The sequence below is a fragment of the Scylla paramamosain genome, chromosome 8, assembly GCF_035594125.1.
Source record: "Scylla paramamosain isolate STU-SP2022 chromosome 8, ASM3559412v1, whole genome shotgun sequence".
Lineage (NCBI taxonomy): Eukaryota > Metazoa > Arthropoda > Malacostraca > Decapoda > Portunidae > Scylla > Scylla paramamosain.
The window spans coordinates 29,889,812-29,910,576 of record NC_087158.1 but is presented as its reverse complement, the minus strand read 5'-3'; the positions used below and the strand labels follow the sequence as shown (position 1 = coordinate 29,910,576).

At 40.6% G+C, this 20,765-nt stretch overlaps 2 protein-coding genes and 1 long non-coding RNA gene across 4 annotated transcripts; all 3 read left to right on the top strand.

The window, feature by feature from the left end:
• Positions 1 to 2,530: 2,530 nt before the first annotated feature.
• Positions 2,531 to 14,849, top strand: LOC135103130 (sorbitol dehydrogenase-like). 2 transcript variants are annotated; one of them, XM_064009190.1, is made up of 8 exons: positions 2,531 to 3,206; positions 3,846 to 3,879; positions 4,447 to 4,611; positions 5,191 to 5,353; positions 5,529 to 5,713; positions 13,648 to 13,823; positions 14,078 to 14,199; positions 14,485 to 14,849. In XM_064009190.1, the coding sequence occupies exons 1-8, from the start codon at positions 3,159 to 3,161 to the stop codon at positions 14,633 to 14,635; spliced, it is 1,044 nt and encodes a 347-aa protein (XP_063865260.1). In that variant the 5' UTR covers positions 2,531 to 3,158; the 3' UTR covers positions 14,636 to 14,849. The 2 variants fall into 2 exon arrangements, with proteins under 2 accessions (XP_063865260.1, XP_063865261.1); XM_064009191.1 differs by having other exon boundaries at positions 3,140 to 3,206; positions 4,437 to 4,611.
• Positions 8,032 to 11,919, top strand: LOC135103134 (uncharacterized). The gene is made up of 3 exons (XR_010269931.1): positions 8,032 to 8,272; positions 11,217 to 11,284; positions 11,432 to 11,919. It is a non-coding gene; the product is annotated as an uncharacterized LOC135103134 (long non-coding RNA).
• Positions 14,850 to 16,653: 1,804 nt separating the features above from the next.
• Positions 16,654 to 20,476, top strand: LOC135103129 (sorbitol dehydrogenase-like). The gene is made up of 8 exons (XM_064009189.1): positions 16,654 to 16,780; positions 17,954 to 17,987; positions 18,470 to 18,634; positions 18,790 to 18,952; positions 19,126 to 19,310; positions 19,482 to 19,657; positions 19,886 to 20,007; positions 20,178 to 20,476. The coding sequence occupies exons 1-8, from the start codon at positions 16,733 to 16,735 to the stop codon at positions 20,326 to 20,328; spliced, it is 1,044 nt and encodes a 347-aa protein (XP_063865259.1). The 5' UTR covers positions 16,654 to 16,732; the 3' UTR covers positions 20,329 to 20,476.
• The last annotated feature ends 289 nt before the right edge of the window (positions 20,477 to 20,765 follow it).

Here is a 20,765-nt window from a genome sequence, read left to right as displayed (position 1 = left end):
CTAAAAACTCTACCTTGGACGATTCTGGGCTTGTTCCTCCCTCTCCTTCACTCTCTGACTACTTCATGCCACTTATTAAAATTCTTCGCAATGATGTTTTCCATGCCCTCGCTGGCCTAAACCCTCGGAAGGCTTACGGACCTGATGGGGTCCCTCCTATTGTTCTCCGAAACTGTGCCTCCGTGCTTGCACCTTGCCTAGTCAAACTCTTTCAGCTCTGTCTGTCAACATCTACCTTTCCTTCTTGCTGGAAGTTTGCCTACATTCAACCTGTTCCTAAAAAGGGTGACCGTTCTAATCCCTCAAACTACCGTCCTATTGCTTTAATTTCCTGCCTATCTAAAGTTTTTTAATTTATCCTCAACAGGAAGATTCTTAAACATCTATCACTTCACAACCTTCTATCTGATCGCCAGTATGGGTTCCGTCAAGGCCGCTCTACTGGTGATCTTCTGGCTTTCCTTACTGAGTCTTGGTCATCCTCTTTTAGAGATTTTGGTGAAACTTTTGCTGTTGCCTTGGACATATCAAAAGCTTTTGATAGAGTCTGGCACAAAGCTTTGATTTCCAAACTACCCTCCTACGGTTTCTATCCTTCTCTCTGTAACTTCATCTCAAGTTTCCTTTCTGACCGTTCTATTGCTGCTGTGGTAGACGGTCACTGTTCTTCTCCTAAATCTATTAACAGTGGTGTTCCTCAGGGTTCTGTCCTGTCACCCACTCTCTTCTTATTATTCATTAATGATCTTCTAAACCAAACTTCTTGTCCTATCCACTCCTACGCTGATGATACCACCCTGCACTTTTCCACGTCTTTTCATAGACGTCCAACCCTTCAGGAGGTAAACAAATCACGCAGGGAAGCCACAGAACGTTTGACTTCTGATCTTTCTAAAATTTCTGATTGGGGCAGAGCAAACTTGGTATTGTTCAATGCCTCAAAAACTCAATTCCTCCATCTATCAACTCGACACAATCTTCCAGACAACTATCCCCTCTTCTTCAATGACACTCAACTGTCCCCCTCTTCTACACTGAACATCCTCGGTCTGTCCTTTAATTACGAGTATAATCTGAACTGGAAACTTCACATCTCATCTCTAGTTAAAACAGCTTCTATGAAGTTAGGTGTTCTGAGACGTCTCCGCTAGTTTTTCTCACTCCCCCCCATCTGCTAACTCTGTACAAGGGCCTTATCCGTCCATGTATGGAGTATGCTTCACATGTCTGCTCTTCTAGACAGGGTGGAATCAAAAGCTTTTAGTCTTATCAACTCCTCTCCTCTAACTGACTGTCTTCAGCCTCTCTCTCACCGCTGCAATGTTGCATATCTAGCTGTCTTCTACCGCTATTTTCATGCTAACTGCTCTTCTGATCTTGCTAACTGCATGCCTCCCCTCCTCCCGCGACCTCGCTGCACAAGACTTTCTTCTTTCTCTCACCCCTATTCTGTCCACCTCTCTAACGCAAGAGTTAACCATTATTCTCAATCATTCATCCCTTTCTCTGGTAAACTCTGGAACTCCTTGCCTGCTTCTGTATTTCCACCTTCCTATGACTTGAATTCCTTCAAGAGGGAGGTTTCAAGACACTTATTCATCAATTTTTGACCACTGTTTTTACCCTTTTATGGGACTGGCATTTCAGTGGGCATATATTTTTTACTGGATTTTTGTTGCCCTTCGCCAGTGTCCTTCCTACATAAGAAAAAAAAAAAAACACATGTTCAGATAAAAGTCTAATCATTAACATCGGGAAATAGTGAGATGAAATAAAATAATTATCAAAACCATTTTGTGAACTCATTGTCTATCCATCTATCTATCTATCTCTCTATCTTTCTATCTATTTACCTATCTATCTGTTTATCTATTTATCTATCCATCTATCTATCTTATTATCTAGTCCGCAGAGTGTGAAGAAATAACGAAAGGCTTAATTAGTAAATGAAAGGGAAAGAATGCGTGAAGGCGAACAAAGGAAATGTCAATTATGCCTCTTTCCTTTATGGCTGGGAAACACGAGCGAGCCATAAACAAGGGAGGGAAGCTTTCATCGTGGCAGTAAACATGAAAATGTGAAGGGAAAAAATCAGACTAAGTAGTAATGGCATGATGCAAGCCTAGCACGTGTGGCGGAGTGGTGGGTGAGGGAGACCAGCGGTGTGAAGGCACGGAGACCAGGATGGATCGAACTGGATCATAGAAAAATAGATAAATAAATAAATAAATAAATAAATAAATAAATAAATAAATAACGATATACGGGTGAAGATCAAAACTGTTGAATTATGTGTGCAGCAAAAGATGTAATGGACAAGAAAAACTGGTAAAGATGTGGCGATAACTTCTGACAATAGAGGTGGTAGTAGTAGTAGTAGTAGTAGTAGAACAAGAAGAAGATTTTATTAGGATGTGAAAAACAGTTATTGGGAAAGAATCTAGAAATTTCCTCTCTCTCTCTCTCTCTCTCTCTCTCTCTCTCTCTCTCTCTCTCTCTCTCTCTCTCTCTCTCTCTCTCTCTCTCTCTCATGCTTGATTCGATGTACTTGGCGCGTCGTCACTCGATAATTCAAGGTTACAGTGTTGCTATCGGACAACCGTGGTGGATTCATAAGTACTCAGTGCGAAGGCCAGAGCCGTGACAACAACCCCCAGCCTTACTAACATACATTCCTCTAGGAAAACACCTTTCAGTTCCGACTCGCTACGCTAGAGAGAAAAAAAAAGATTATCCAAAGTTTACCGTCTCTTCTTCGTCTTTTACCTCATTGGCATCATTATCATCGTCACCCTCAGCTTCTATAGCGTGATGCAACATGTTGTTTATGATTCAAAATTGTGTTTTTTTTTCTTTTTTTTTACCATCTGAGAATGGCTTAAACTTATCTTATCACGTCATGCCACCACAACAGCAATGCAGCATTGTTCCACGCATACTTACATGTATATAAAATGTTCCTTAAAATGCTTGAGAGTCATGTCATGAAGTACTCTTATAACAGCTGCGGTCATAAACGGTCCCCTATCAACACCCTGCTAGACTCCGATGTTTTTTACCTTGCTCCCTCTACACGTAGCGACCTCTGCGGTGCTGGAGAGCAGTCATAGCAAGCTGAGTGAGGGAGAGCGTCAGTCAGTATACCTGTGCACCTCGCCATGGACAATACCATCGTAGCCCTCCACGGCGTGAACGACCTGCGCGTGGTAAGTTTCGGCAAGGTGTTAGCAATCCACACCCACAGTTCCTCACTCAAGCCTTCACGTCACCTTCACCAAAAGATGCCTCGTTTTTTAATCTTTCCGCTGCCATTATTTTTTTTACCATATGAGATGTAATCAGACTCTTATCTTCCTGATAGATATATATATATATATATATATATATATATATATATATATATATATATATATATATATATATATATATATATATATATATATATGTATATATATATATCAGGAAGATTACATCTCATATGGTAAAAAAAATATATTTAATGGAGCTGTACGTACAACACACACACACACACACACACACACAGCAACAACTATATTCCGAAGCGCTTCTGATACGCATCCCGACTATTTTTAAGAGACTACTTCAAGTTACACGGGGTTTAAGGGTATTTTTACGGTTCTAGTGGCAGACTGATATCATTAATATGAGAAACATTCTTGAGAACCCGGCTAATGTTCTCTGTGGCCTATGCAAATGAGTCTGATGAGAGAGCAAAGCGTTTCAGAATACGGGCTAACAGAACCTCCACGCGCACACAGCCAGTCGCGAAGTGGCGCTCATCACACCAGAGTTAAGTGATCTAACCACACACCATTTGCTTGCAGGAGTATCTTCCCGTTCCGGAAGTGGACCGCGATGGTAAGTGTGCCCTATGTGTATGTTCTTTCTCATGCTATAAGTTTGTGCCTTCCCTGGAAGTATCATGATGGTCAGACCTACAGGCATTTTATGCTTCGAGTATTGAATAAGCTGTTAGAAATGAACTGAAGCGATTTTTCTACTACAACTACTCCTACTACAGTACTATTATTACTGCTGCTGCTACTACTACTACTGCTGCTGCTGCTACTACTACTACTACTACTACTACTACTACTACTACTACTACTACTACTACTACTACTACTACTATAATAATAATAATAATAATAATAATAATAATAATAAATAATAATAATAATAATAATAATGAATAAATAATAATAATAATAATAATGATAATAATAATAATAATAATAATAACAACAGCAACAACAACAATGATGCAACAAGACACTTATCCTCCAACACTACATTCGACAATTCTCTTTGGGGACTGCCACCTCAATGGGCTTAATTTTCTTATATAAAAATAAATAAATAAATAAATAAATAAATACTAACAACAGCAGCAATCATGATCCACTCACCCCGAGGTCTTCCCAGAGGTGCTAATACGCGTAACAAAGGTGGGCCTGTGCGGATCTGACCTGTGCGCGGTGTACAAGGGCACGCATGGGGACCTCAGGATTGGCCTGCCCTGCGGCCTGGGACACGAGGCGGCGGGGGTGGTCACCAAGTGCGGCCAGGACGTCACGCATGTCAAGCCTGGTGAGTGAGAAATATATATACTTGGTGCCGTATTCTTTGTCTTCACACAACACACACACACACACACACACACACACACACACACACACACACACACACACACACACATCTTTTAGAGCCTTAGGTCTTCCGTTACCGATTAGACCTTAGAGGGAGGGGAAGAGGCCACGTGCCAAAACGCGGAGAGGCGGACAGGAATGCCCTGCCATAGTTACGGTTTGGTTCTCTGAAATGATAAAAGCGGTAGTCTAAGAGGATTTATTAGTCTTGTCATGCAGATGTCAACTGATCTGACCTGCAAGTTACTACATCACACTTGTGCTGTGGTGACGTTTAATGAGGTATTGGGCAGGTTCATTTAATCCCCAGGTCTAGCAGCTCCTTCCATCAAATTTCAGGTGTACCTATTTGCACTCAGGCCGATCTGTCTTGAGGATCACTTGACCTGACGCCTAAATGACCTGAGTACCATCCGCTCTAGTACCAAGTGACTACCTCCCATTCGTAAGATAATTTTGTTATTGTATTATCATAACGAGTTGTAATACCTGACTTTCTTTTTTTTCCCCCTATTCGCAGGAGACCGAGTGACCATCGAACCGGGAACCTTCTGCCGCACGTGTGAGCTCTGCCTCACCGGGAAGCACAACGTGTGTGCCAACTCCAGCTTTCACGGGTCCCCGCGCTTCTATCCCGGGTGTCTCGCCCGCTACTACAAGCACAAGGCTCTCTTCGTGTTTAGGTACGGTGCTAATGACACAATGTGCCCACTACCACCACCACTACTACTACTACTACTACTACTACTACAACTACTACTACTACTACTGTACAATAATAACACCAGCCACCAGTACTAATAATATGCTCCGAGATAAGTATGAAGAGCAATGATGAGAGTCGTCGGGTCACCGCAGGTTGCCAGACTCTATCAGTGATGAGGAGGGCGCCGTGGTGGAGCCGCTGGCCGTCGCCGTGCACGCCTGTCGCCGCGCCGAGGTGTGGGCGGGGTGCAGAATGCTGGTGACAGGCGCGGGGCCCATCGGCCTGCTGTGCCTCAGTGTCGCCAAGGCTCTGGGCGCCACCAACATCTTGATCACCGGTAAGGGTAGCGGCCACCTCCCCACCCGCAGCTAACACATCTTCCAGTGAGGGCCTCGCCTTCCAGCCCAGCCCGTGCCTGTGGTGGAGTGTGCGATGGACGGCAGGTAGATCTTAACGCTCATTGATAGTGTTACATCATTTTTTTCGGAAGCTTTGTTCTCAACGTTGTGATGACGAATTAATTTGCTGCATAGTTTTCTTCATACACATATCAATCACTGTTGTAATATATATATATATATATATATATATATATATATATATATATATATATATATATATATATATATATATATATATATATATATATATATATAAAGGTACTAGGCCTTGCTGGCGCCCGAGAGTGTAAGAAAGGCAGGAAAAGTGAGTGGCGAGTGTGTGGGGCGACACTGTACCCTCCCCACGGTTTTGGAGGACAAAGTGAAAGATGGAGGCAGAAGGAAGGGCCAGTGAGCTGCGTATGCTTGACCTCTGAGTGGACATAGGGAAAAAAAAAATGACACGTTTCGGAAATAACTTGTATCATAAGTAGAGAACGTGCATCCCGTTAAGCAGCCGCGCATTGCAAGGCCACGAGAGTACGTGGTATGATCGCAAGTGACACGTCCGGAAATCAGCGTTTAATTGCGTGTGTCTTAATAGAAAAAAATAGCTGATTTCCAAATTATACATCAAAGTATGACCTCGTCTAGTTCAGGAGAGTCCTTCGTATAGTAAAACACATCAAGACGTCTCAGTGTAGATATAAAGATAATAAAGTAATAGATATAAAGATGTAAAGTGGATAAATAAATAAGAAAAAAGGGTAAATTTATAGTTTAAGCCAGTCCCCAATCTCTACCCACGGCCCACGGCGTTATTATTAATTTCCGACAAGTTGTGTAATCATTAGAAATGATGTGAATAGTGAGAAGAACAAAATGAGGTAGGTTATTACCACGTAGTGTGTAATGGCTTAAACTATAATAAAACCCTAACCTAACCTAACCTAACAACTGAAGTTCAGGCAACAATACACCATTTATGTTTACCTGTGGACTTAGAAAAAGTTGAGAGCGCTGTGCATTCCCAGGCCTATTGTGGCGTTATTATTAATTTCCGACAAGTAGTGTAATCATTAGAAATGATGTGAATAGTGAGAAGGACAAAATGAGGTACGTTATTACCACGTAGTGTGTAATGGCTTAAACTATAATAAAACCTGAAAATTTGAGGATTAACTGGTAGCATCCTACTCTGTATCTTCTATATATGTGTTACTTTATCTATCATAAGCCAGTATAAGCCTAAAATCATCACCTGATATTTTACGTCAATCCAACAAACGTATTTAAAAATTCGCGACCATGTTGATGTGTTTGATGTAACATTGTTGGAGGAGAAGCGTGGTGGTAGTGGTGGTGGTGGTAGTGGTGGGACATGAGGACGTGAGGATCTGTCACTGACCTTGCGATGGCTGGCTTACACTTGAGCAGTGGTGGGTGAAGAAGATCGAGGGGAATGAGGCAACCACGACATCAGGGAATAGGTGTGTGAGGGGACAGGGATGAGGTAGGATGAGATGAGACGCTTCGATGCCTCTACTGTCCTTCCCTACACACACACACACACACACACACATCTGTACGTGACATTCCTGTTAGTTTATTTCTTTGGTGGTTGTTTTTCTTCTGTTTTAATATTTTTTCTATTGTTTATTTATGTTTTGTCCCTTGTTTCTTTGTTCGATGGTAATTTAGTTATTTATTTTTTTGTAGAACGTCAGTAAAACATAAAGGAAAATCTGCCCTCCGTCCTGTAATATTTGGGAAAATGTTAGGCTTTGTAGGATATCTCGTCTTGCCTCTCGCCCTCCCTCCTTCCTAGGCATTGAAAAAGTGCGGGAAATTTGAAGGATTATAAATGCACTGGTGTGTGTATGTGTGTGTGAGTGTTATTGCTAGTTATCTCTCTCTCTCTCTCTCTCTCTCTCTCTCTCTCTCTTTGTCAGTAGTTGCACAGGTCTTCAAGGGTATTTTTACGGTTTTAGTGACAGATTAACAACATTTCTACATTAATAACAGGAGAAACACCATTGAAAACCCTGATAATCATCTTTATAGCTTTGAAAAACAGTCGTGAAGAGAGAGTGAGAGAGAGAGAGAGAGAGAGTAGGAGCATTTCAGTTGAGCCTATTCTGCCCTGGTTCGTGTTTGCTGCGGTGACACGGTGCCGCACTGAGTGAAGATTGCGTTCATAATCACTTATCGGGGGTGGAGTGGGGAAAGGAGAGTCAGGAAGTGAGGATATTTATATTATTTGACATATTATTTGATAGCATGTCAACTTTTGTGTGTGTGTGTGTGTGTGTGTGTGTGTGTGTGGGTGGGTGTTGGATCAGTGACAGGTGGCGCTGGGGAGTTACCACGGCGAGCGGCTGGCTGGCTGCAGTGTTTTGGTCAGCACTGGTCGATCTTGCCATACACGCTCTATTAACCAGTGTTTCCGTCTTCCCGACACCTTCTTCCTGCACCAAGCACCGTCAAGCATCACCAGAAAGGCACGAGAACGTAAGGTGAGTCCAGCAGGGCCAGTCTCTCCTCAGTCAGCCTTACTGCCTTCACAACACCCTAATCCTCCCTGTAGTGTCTTGTATTCGTTTATTTAGGATTCATTATTCGTTATTTAGTTTTTTTAGGGGTTAATTATTTATATTTAGGTTTTGTTTACGTCTGAGTCTGGAAAGAGTTGGAAATTTATTCAAATATTTAATGTTCGCCAATATGTAAACAAGCTGTCAGCTGTGTTATTAGCCATTATTTGCCTCGTCTCTCACTTATTGTAAGCCTAACATATCACAAGATGGATCCACATGTCTAGCCTTCATATCCGCTGGTCAGATATATCCGTCATTGCCTGGTTTTGGTGTTATATAGGAATAAATAAGGCAACATGGCCGCCGGCTCCCCCACTGAGGTCGCCGCCGAGGGCCGCCATGATGGACTGGCACCTGTTCCGGCTTGTTGGTTCCAATATTTTTTTAAATTTTTCTGAATTAATTTATTTGGCTTGTATAGTAAGATTTTATGGTTTCTAAAAATATTTCGTTGCTTTTGAAGTGTTTTTCTTGCTTCAGTTAAGTAAATGTGCTGAATTTGGTGTTGTTTTTTATGTAAATAAGGGGCAGTTTGTACGGTGAAATTTACCCAGCCTGGTTTTTGGCTTTTTTATTTGAGGCTTTAATGAAGATTTTATTGCTTCAAAAAATCGTTTATGATTTTTAAAGTATGTTGCGTTCCTGTTGAGTTAAGTATGTGGAATTTGAATAGGCTTATTGTCCCGTTGAAAGTGGCGATTTTGTCATTTTTTAGCTTCTTTATTTTTTTATTGTAGCTTGTAACTAAGTGTGCATTATTTTGAAAAATAGTTCAGATTTTTTAAAATGTTTTTTTACCAGTGTAAAGTGGAATAGGTGGACTTTTCAGTGTTTTTAATGGTGTCAAAATTTCCAACACTTTTTCCATATTTCACATAATATTTCTTTATAACTACTGAGACTGGAGGTGTTTTGATATTGTGAATATTAATTCAAGTAATTGTCAAGTCATAATATATAATGCATTCGAGCCTAGCTTCATTTTTTCTATGGGTCAATTTCAAAATGAAATACATTACGTACGTATGGCAGCGGGGCGCCGGCACCTCGCCTGTGACGTCATCAAGGATTCGGGACTCGGTCTGCTCCAGTGTCTCCTCAATATTTACCGTAATTTCCAGTGTTTTCCAAGTGTTTCCAGCTGTTTCTAAAGTCAGGCGTGTAGATAGTTGTAGTAGAAGGAAGAAAATAAGAGAAATGAAAGAGGAGAAGGAAGAAATAAAAAGAAATGGAGGAGGAGGCAAAACAGGTAAACAATATTTAGCTTAGTTTCCCTTGCTGCGCTGCAGTTCTCTGTAATATTTGGTGTGTTTTGGGTGTTTTACGTGTTTATGATGTATGTAGGAATGTTGTGGGGTGTTTAGAATGTGTTTTGGCGGTGTTTAGGTGTGTTTTGGGTGTATATTTGCTGTTATCATTGTGTTTTGGGTGAATTTTGGGTGTTTTAAATGTGGTTTAGGATGTTTTTAGTTATATTGTAAGTGGTTTGAGTCGTGTGGGGTGTTTTGAGTATATTGTGGGATGTTTTTGTGTGTTATGGGTGTGTTTGGGGGTATATTGAGGTGTAGTGAGTTTGTTTTGGGTTTATTTTCTGTTTTAAGTGTTTCGGTGAGTTTGGGTGTGTGTGTCGGGTCTTTTGAGGTGTATTTGATTGTGTGCAAGTAGTTTTGGGTCTTTAAGGGTGTGTTTGTGGCGTGTTTGTGGTGTTGAGTGGTGCTTTAAGTGTGTTTTGGATGTTTTGATGTGTTTTGGGTGTGTTTGATGAGTTTTGGGGTGTTGTAGTGTATTTTGGGTGTTTTAAATCTTTTGAGTGTGTTTGGATGAGTTTTAGGTATATTGGGGTGCTTTGAGTGTGTTTTGGATAAATTTAGCGTGGTTGGGGTGGGTTATTTGGATGTTTTTATATGTTACGGGATGTTTTGAGTGAATATTCAATATTTGGTTGTGTTTAGGTGAGTGTAGTGGGTATTTTGGGGTGTTGTGATGTGTTTTGGTTGTGTTTTGGATGTTTTGAGTGTATTTTGAGTGTGTTTTGGTAAGTTTTGTTGCATGTAGGGATGTTGAGTGTTATATATATATATATATATATATATATATATATATATATATATATATATATATATATATATATATATATATATATATATATATATATATAATGGGAAGGCAATGAGAACAGGGACAAAAGAACATGGGATGCACCGCCTGTGTTCATACTGGGATCTGATGTCAGTTCTTGTGAAGGGCCAGAATGCATATTCCAGAAGTCTGGAAGGAGTCGTCCGCCAGCCTGTATGGACACTAGGCTGTAGCTTGTGATGAAGTTCAGGACTTCTCACACTGTTTTGGTGGATATGATGAGAAGAATCGGGAGTTCGGAACATCAGTGCGTTATGTCGGGGCATGTAGGTTCGGCTGGGGTTTTCTTTCTTTCTTTCTTTTTTTTTTTTTTCGATCAGTACTCATCATATTCTTACGAGGACTTGCTAGACAAAGCATTATTGCATTATGATATTACCCAAATAGTGTCTCAAGTAAAAAACATAACCGCATACTCGTACAAAAGATTTGCTGCTGTGACACAAAGGACAAAAATCATTAGTATACTGGTCGTTCTGAGCATTTAATCAAAATGCTTGTCATTCATATAATTAGTAGAACCATCGAGGAGCTTTATTTTTGTTAATTCTTATGTGATAAAGCAATAATTACAGGAGACTTTTAAAAGATTGGTACTCAAATTAGTGGACTGTCCTATTGGATGTGACCATATCTTCACTTTTTCCTTACACAGTTGATTTTCTTTTGTTTATTTGATTTACTTATTATCATATTTATTTATATATTTATTTATTTGCACCAGATGCTTGCTTAGTTATATTGGGGTTACTTCACCTGCTTGGAGAAAGGAAAGACTCCATTTTTACTAAGGTTAAATTTCAGTACCTTTGATTTTAGAGTGGTGTGTATATATTGAAATTTCTGAATATATTATCACCTTAAGATATACATCTACATATAAATTTTATTTTAATGTCAAAATGTTATTAATGTTTACACTATTATTTCTTCCTTAAGGTACCAGAAGAAGAACTAAGAACAGGGCAGTCTAGTGTGTATTTGATGGTGCACCTGTAGCTGAACCAACATGTATTTCTATGGCTGTAGTCTCATTGGTAGCAGGGCTTTGTGTTTAATACTGAACACCCAAAAAATTGTGAACATTTCCTCCGTTTCACAACATCCCATCTCTTAGGTATCAAGTATGACAAAGGTAACACTTCAAAAACAAGATCTCTACTTGTAAAACTCAATGAAGTAAAGACAGAATTGAGCTACAAAAATGCATAAATCTGCTTCCAAATATATTCAACTCCACACATAATGCCTCTCTCTCTCTCTCTCTCTCTCTCTCTCTCTCTCTCTCTCTCTCTCTCTCTCTCTCTCTCTCTCTCTCTCTCTCTCTCTCTCTCTCTCTCTCTCTGTCACACACACACACACACACACACACACACACACACACACACACACACACACACACACACACACACACACACACACACACACACACTAGTCAATTACTAGTTAAAGATTAATCAGTGAAATAAATACATAACATTATGTTAATAAGTTTTCTAAAAGGAAAAGGAAATACTTGTACTTCCCCTTCCCCCCACCCAGTATTCATGAAATCTTACTGAATTGTTATCTTATGTTATATATATATATATATATATATATATATATATATATATATATATATATATATATATATATATATATATATATATATATATATATATATATATATATATATATATATATATATATATATATACGAGTATATATATATATAATGAATGGAGAGTAGACACTCTCTCTCTCTCTCTCTCTCTCTCTCTCTCTCTCTCTCTCTCTCTCTCTCTCTCTCTCTCTCTCTCTCTCTCTCTCTCTCTCCAAATTGGGAAGTATTCTTCATGTACCATATGATGCATATATATATTTTTTTTTATGCATTTTTTACCTTTTTTTATTTTTTTATTTCTCTATGTTATTGCAAGTGATACATGAAGCTTCTTTATTACTGTTTTGAGCATTTCTGTAGATTTGTTTAGTTAGTATATCCCATAGAAATACTCATTTTCTTTTTTTGTGTGGCTTTAAAGGATTAATGGTGACATATGGATATGATCTGGGGTAAAAGCTTGTACAAATAAGGTTAAATGTCTATTTTTTGCACTGGTTGTTTCCCTAAGTTTCTTAAAAGTACTGTGATATAATGATTAGCAGTGGACTAATTAATCATTCTTTACAGGGTCTGTAACTCCTTACATTTAATTTATGTTAACTTTACTTACATATTTTTTCCTTTAGTTTATGAATGGGAGGAAGGTTTAATATTCATATCTTAAGAGATGCTTACTTTCTTTTCCACATTGCAAGTTTTAGTGATTAATACTCACAAATGTGTATTATTTACTTAATGGCTTGTCAAAACAGGTTGTTTTTGTATTGCTTTTTTTTTCTCATACTAGGATGAAGTGTTACTATTGGAGTTTATTTTTTACATCTGTTTTATATATCATTACAGTTTTGAGGGGAGCTTTCTGTTAAATGTTCAAGTGAAAAGCATATTATACTATAGATGATAAAAATTATAGTGTTTATTTTTTTATTTATTTTTTTTAATGCAATGAAATGGAGGGAACATTTAATTGTATATGAATATATTGAATTTATTACCTATTTCTTTCCCTAACCTTCAGAAAGCAATAGCTAGCTACTAGTATTAAAGGTACTAATGATTCATCATCTGCCTAAGAAAGACTAACTAATTAGTCATTTAATTGACTAACCTATGATCTACTTTACTAATGTGGTTAGTAGAAGCAGTGAACAGTACGAAGGCATTAGTCAGATATATTTGAGTAAGGCCATACTCAGGTTGAGTGCTCTGTTAGTCACAAATTGACTAACATTATGTTAGTCACTGTGACTAATGCTGCCACTTGTTCTAGACCCCATGGGTTTTACTAAGAAAAGTTAGTCAGCACGACTAACTTTGGTTTTGTGTGATATATATATATATATATATATATATATATATATATATATATATATATATATATATATATATATATATATATATATATATATATATATATATATATATATATATATATATATTGGTTTATGACGCACGTGAATTTTTAAAAGTTTCATTCTGCTATGCGGTTGGAAATCTTCATCAGCATCCCCTAGCTACTACCACTGTATTCCATTCTTCTCACCAGACATAAAGGACAGCCGCCTGGCGATGGCCAAGCGGATGGGGGCGGACCACACTCTACTGGTGACCTCCGAGGACACCCAGTGCCAGGTCCAGCAGGTGCAGCAAATAATGGGCTGTCAGCCGGACATCACCATGGAATGCAGCGGCACCAAGGCGGGGCTCTCCCTCGGCATCTACGTGAGTGGTGAACCCTGATGCTGATGTATTTCCACCAGAATAATCTGAATACTGCAAGTGTACAATGAATTCGTTTGATCATGAGATCTTTTTATTTATATTCTAAGGTATGTGAACACGTGTTTCAAGATAATTAACAGTAAACAATGTCATTACCAGATCAAGTGGTACCTTTATGTCCAGCACACAGTTCCAGCAAAGGTGCTTCAAAACTTTCACTTTCAGTTACTTATCAACTGGTTTCTGGTGTGCAGGTGACCAAGTCTGGCGGAAAATTGGTGCAGGTGGGAGTGGGAGCCCCTGAAGTCACCGTTCCCCTGGTGCACGCCGCGGTGCGAGAGGTTGACATTTTAGGCGTCTACCGCTACGTTAACTGGTACGTAACACCACGGAGAGGCGAGGGTCGCGGGGGTAAAGGAATGGGATGAAAGGTTGTGTGCGAGCTGTCATAATATGCATGTGAGGGTCGTGACAACAACAATACAAACTCCAGTAACCCTGTTTTCATTTGTCAGTGTTCATCCTTCTTCACACGTCGCCTTCAGTAATATGATAACCTTCGTTTATCCGTCCGTAATGAGTTTCTCCTTTGTCTCTTGACTGCTTGGCCTCTTGGCCTCAAGCTTCGCTGCACCACACTCACACTACCTCTGATTCACAGCTTTCCTATCGCCATCGACCTGCTGGCCAAGAAGCTGGTGGACGTGAAGCCTCTCATCACGCACCGCTTTAACTTTGAAGAGTTCCAGAAGGCCTTCGACATGTTCCGCTCGGCAGAGGACGGCGCCATCAAGTGCATGATCTCGTGCTAGCAGGGCCGCCGCAGGCACTGCAGGGAACGGGAACACGAAGACTTCACTGAATGTAGCCTTTCCAGCGTGTCCTGAAAGCCTCCTCAGACACGTGCACCGAGGCTGTGGCGATGGCAGTGGTGAATGTCAACACCCAGTATGGAAGTCAAACAGAAATATGATAAAAAGATTAAATGTTCTTTGAAAATTTACGAATAAACAGATCGCAACTTCATTCTGTGAGAATTTGTCTTCGCCACAACGCAACTATTCAGTATGACGCAAATGCATCCGTAATAACGAGGAGTCTTCAGGGACACAACATTTAAAACCGATTGCTTGAGCAGGAAATTCACTATTGCAAACATCAGGTGACGAACACATTAAATATACGTTATATTCGGCATATGTATATGAATGTACTCAGAAATTCATATGTTCATCGCTTCTACAGGCGAGGTCTGGATTTTCTAATAAAGGACTGATCGAATGACTGATTGGGAATTCTTGACGCAGCAACGGTTTAAGTCACTGGTTGCTTGGTATTTTTTCTTTGATACATTTTTAAATATTCAAAGCACAAATCATATTATCATTCTTCCTCCTCAGGTGCTCGAAAGACTTTACAAGTCATCATGATAACCCGATGGTGCGCCTCTTCAAGTGATCCAATAACCTTACCTTCATCAGTGACTCGTCAGTTTCTCCTCGGAAACAGACAACGGAGACAAGGACACTGCCTTCCCTCTGCATTGCTTAGTATAAAGTTGGGGACATACTCTATCGTTGCCCGTGTCCTCGAGGGTCATGTGTGTCTCATTGGTAGTTAATATCTCTTATCCCGGAACATAGGACTACTATGACCCGGCTTTCATAGGTGGGTTCGCAGCCAAGCCTACTTGGCACTGCCCCACGGAAGCATCATATTGCTTACTGTGTGCGGTTAAAACTCATTCACACTGCAATTTCGTCCGCTCATGCTTAATGTGACTCACCACATACATAATAAAAAAAAAGTGGCAGAATTGCAAACACTATGTTCTCTATAGCATCTCTTGTTGGGCGTGGGTATGAAGGCAGCACTCAAGGTCACCTCTCTGCCTCAGCTGATTATTTTGTGTTAGCGAGCATGTTATGGCACACATTATATCACCAATAAGAGTGGAATTAAGAAAAGCCTGACGAGATAAGTATCGCATACCTGTAGCGTTCACTCGCCTTGTTTTTGGTGCGTAATGTACGTATCTACACTTGCCAGAAGTAGTGATGTTATTTTATGAAATGTTTCAGAAAAAAAAAAAAAAAATAAGTGGATAAATAAACAAGTAAATAAATAAAGAAAATAAATATATGAAACACACACACACACACACACACACACACAAATCAGGATTAAGAATATATCTCAGTGTCACATATGTTTAGTGTGCATTAAATTCCTGAGAAAGTAATGATGACAAGATTGCAAAGAATCAGGCAATGCAAGGTCATTTAAGTCACGGGCAGATCAAGTGCTATTGTACTGTGTTGCTGAGGCGAGTGACACTTGCTGGGTTCGCTTCGAGCCTCGCCCTGCTTCTCTCAGTATCCCACGACTTCATTCACTTTTGAAAATATTAAATGCAACACGAGAAGAAAGATGATGTACTGAGTTGTACGTGGAAAACTGAAGAGATGTAAAAGAAAAAGCATATCGCAATTATGATTTATAAAATCGATTTAATATACAAAAGAAAAAGAAACTGATAGTATATTTCCCAGCCTGTTAAAATAAAGGAGGAAACAGACGCCTAATGAAAAACAACACACAGAAATGCAACCGAATAAGAAGAAAACGAGGAATACAAAATGAACGTGAAGACATCAGCAGCAGGAGTCAAGAGGCCATAATCGAACATTGCTCTCGGTGAAAGATAAAAGAGTAAACAAACGAAAAATTCGATGACCGTCAAGAGTTCATTAGAGCAGTAGTGAGATAGCTATGTAGTAGAAAAAAAAAAAAAAGATCAAGGAGTTTAGTCGCGTGTTGGGTTTGTAGAAGATTACTCATTATCACAGCACCAGCGAGCGGCGGGCGACTGGTGTAGAGGAAAGCGTTACTATCCCCTGAGACTCGACATGGAGAACACATACGTGGTGCTACACGGCCTGAAGGACCTCCGCCTGGTGAGTGTCCGTCCTTCTCTCCTTCACCTGACACCTCCACGCACCCTATTCGGGACCAGCATCTCAGTGGGCTTTTTTTTTTTTTTTTTTTTTTTTTTTTTTTTTTTTTTTTGCCCTTGGCTGGTGTCCCTCCAACATAAAAAAAAAAAAAAAACGCACTGATAGGGTTTTTTTTTTTATGTTGTTATGGGATATTACAAAGGAGATTTCGCTTGGTGAGTGTCCGTCCTTTATAACCTTGCGCACTGTGATAAGGGTCTTTAAGTAGTACAAGGGATATTACAAGACTCCGTTTGGTGACTGTCCGTCCTTCATCACACACTCATAAACCTCACACCTTCACGCTCTTTGATGGATTTCTTGAAGTGGTATGAGGGATATTACGATGGTGACTCTGCTTTGTGAGTTATTATTAACTATATTGAGATCAAAATATGGGAAGTCAACACCGCTTCATAGATAAGCTCTGTAGGTCTTAAGTCCCCGTATCGCCCCTCACTCCCTTGCCTACTCTGCTAGAGGTCTTTAAGTGGTATGACGGATATTACAAGGCTGACAAGTAAAATTTTTTAGGGTCAGTCATCAAGATAGGACAAAGAACATAGAATTTCAGTCTGATAAAGTTTGATTTTGAAAAAAGAAACTGGAGGAAATTGGTTTCCAGATAATGTGGTGGCTGGGTGGAATAGACAGTTTGTTAGTGGCAAGTCATTAAGGAATCAGAAGGTTAGACATATTTATGGATGGAGATGATAGGTAGATATAGGGTGCATATACTTTATACAGAGACTGCCACGTATAGTCCTGATGGCTTCTTGCAGCTTCCCTTATTTTCTTACGTTTTTCTATGCTCACCCATCACATCACCACAGACTCATCTTACATCACCTTTTTCTATAATTTCGTAAAAGAGTATAATATTTTTTTTTCTGTGATATTACGGAGGAAACAATCATAGCATAGATATCCAAACGTTATTTGTAACTAATGACTAAGTACGTGTTTATATATATATATATATATATATATATATATATATATATATATATATATATATATATATATATATATATATATATATATATATTTTATGGAAATCACAATAGAAAGAATAAATTTGAACCCTCTAAGGTATAAAAACTCACGATGTTACTTTGCTTTATCTTTCTACAGGAGACGAAGCCCATCCCGCCTCTCGCTGACGATGGTAAGAACACAAAGAAACACAGAACATTACATCTTGTTCTCTTTTTCCATTCATTGACTCATTATTATTTAAAAAAAAACTTATTTCCTTTCTACTATATACACTTGTCATGTTCTCTTTATCTTTTGTGCTTATCTTCTAATCTATTTATCTTATAGTGAGCCAGGATACTCAAGGGAGGGGTGGCAAGGACAGGGTGTTTACTGGTTCTATTATCTAATTACCATCTTTTACTCCCCATATTTTCCTTCTTCTTTTCCTCATCCTCTTCTAGCTGCTTTATCATCCTTCCTATAACTTATTCTCATAGACATCTCCCTTTCTTCTCTTCCTTCTTCATATCCTTCTCTTCGTCGTTTCCCCCCTCTTCTTAGCTCATTATTACTAAAGAAAATAATGTTTTAGTCACTTTGCTATCATTTCCTAGTACTACTACTACCGCCACAAGTAAACTACTGACTATAGCTAACCCACATACACAGATGTGCTCGTCCGCATCAAGAAGGTGGGTCTGTGCGGGACTGACTTGTCGATGGTGTACAAGGGTAGAACTGGCGACCTTCAGGTGCAGTACCCCACCGGTGTGGGTCACGAAGTCTCAGCGGTGGTCAGCCAATGCGGCAAGAACGTCACGCATGTAAAGACTGGTGAGTGATATAGCATTCCATGCACACACTCATTTATTCATATCTACTAATCCCACCCGTAGGAAAGCAACACTATCACACACTCTCTAACTAATTCCCGTCACTACTACCGCCTCTAGCAAAGCAACTCTTACGCCTTTGCCTTTCCTCCTCAGGTGACCGCGTGACCGTGGAGCCCGGCAGCTTCTGCCGCCAGTGTGACCTGTGCCTCGCCGGGAAGTACAACGTGTGTGCCAAGTCAAGCTTCCACTCAGACGTCGCCCTCTACCCAGGGTGCCTCGCTCGCTACTTCAAGTACAAGGCCCATCTCATACACAAGTAAGGGGCTTTCATCATGATTATGACAGGAAAAAAATAAATGATGACGTGACGTAATGAGCACTAATTACTCAGACGAAAACAGACCAGTGGAGTTCAGCCCATGTCTAGAGCCAGGCTCAGCGCTCAGCCCATTAAGAAGAGCAATAATGGGAGTGGTCGGGTCACCACAGGTTGCCGGACTCCGTCAGTGACGAGGAAGGAGCCATAGTGGAGCCGCTGGCCGTCGCCGTGCACGCCTGCCGCCGCGCCGAAGTCTCTGCTGGGTGTAGCATGCTGGTGACGGGTGCGGGGCCCATCGGCCTGCTGTGCCTCGTCACCGCTAAGGCTTTTGGCGCTACCAACATTCTGGTCACTGGTGAGGGCTGAGGGTTACTTGAGGCTTGTACTCTACCTTAACTAGAGAGTTACACTGAGCTTTGTTAAAGTTGCGTTCGGCAACGTGATAATAAGGAACTCTGCTTCGTAACCCGTGTAATAATTTACATGTGTGTGTGTGTGTGTGTGTGTGTTTCCTTCTCCTCACCAGACATCAAGGACAGCCGCCTGGCGATGGCAAAGCGGATGGGGGCGGACCACACCCTGCTGGTGACCTCCGGGGACGCCCAGAGCCAGGCCCAACAGGTGCAGCAAATCATGGGCTACCAGCCGGACATCACCATGGAGTGCAGCGGCACCAAGGAGGGGCTCTCTCTCGGCATCTACGTGAGTGGTGAACCGTGATACTAGTGCTGCAGCTGCTGCTCTCACCGCTCTGGGAGAGTTTTTGCGAGGCGGTTCACGTGGCAGTGAAAATGTGAACGATATGAAATCTCAGCACCATTTTTGGCTGTTTATACCTGACATGTACAGTATGGTAATTTCTCATCTCTCTGATTATGTTTGGTGCAAGCAGAGCCTTCATGAATACTGACCATATGATTCACATTTCAGGCAACAAAGTCCCGCGGGAAGTTGGTACAGGTGGGGCTCAGCGCCCCCGAGGTCACCGTTCCCCTGGTGCACGCCGGGGTGCGGGAGATTGACATCATAGGCGTCTACCGCTATCTTAACTGGTGAGGAAAAACACGGCAAGGAAAGGGATGTGGAGGGGGTTGTGGTGGAATAGAATGGCAAGTCTCAGTTATGGGTGTAGGCAAATTGTTAAATTTATAGGAAAGTACGTTAATCTTTCCTCAAGTGTCTCATCTGATATCACAATCACATTACCATCTCTACTTCCCAGCTACCCCATCGCCATCAACCTGCTGGCCAAGAAGCTGGTGGACGTGAAGCCTCTCATCACGCACCGTTTTAACTTTGAAGAGTTCCAGAAGGCTTTCGACATGTTCTACTCAGCAGAGGACGGAGCCATCAAGTGCATGATCTCGTGTTAGCGGGACTGCAACAACCACTAGCTACACAGCCCTACCCTTCAAAGTGCCATTCTCTATTGAAACATTGCTAGTCTGTTTATCAGTAAGGCCTTCGCTGGACATTCTCGTCTGTTGTATATCAAGTGAGAAATAAAATTTTAAAGCACAATAATTCATGCAATACCTCATGGATGGGAGACATGAAACTATAACGATATTGACAAAGCAATACAATGAGAACAAACAGTCGAAACAATTCTTGAGGTAGGCATCTAAAAGCTTTTATTTCTTCCAACTTACACGTAATGCAATGCTAGATCATTCCTAAAAGAAAAAAAAAAATGTTACTGCGCACACGGAGAGCTCAATCAGTCATCGCACCTGTCTGTTTTCCTGCCTCACTGCGCACCTTGTCACTGGTTGCGTCACTTCACCTCGGCTTTCGAAAAACTGATAAG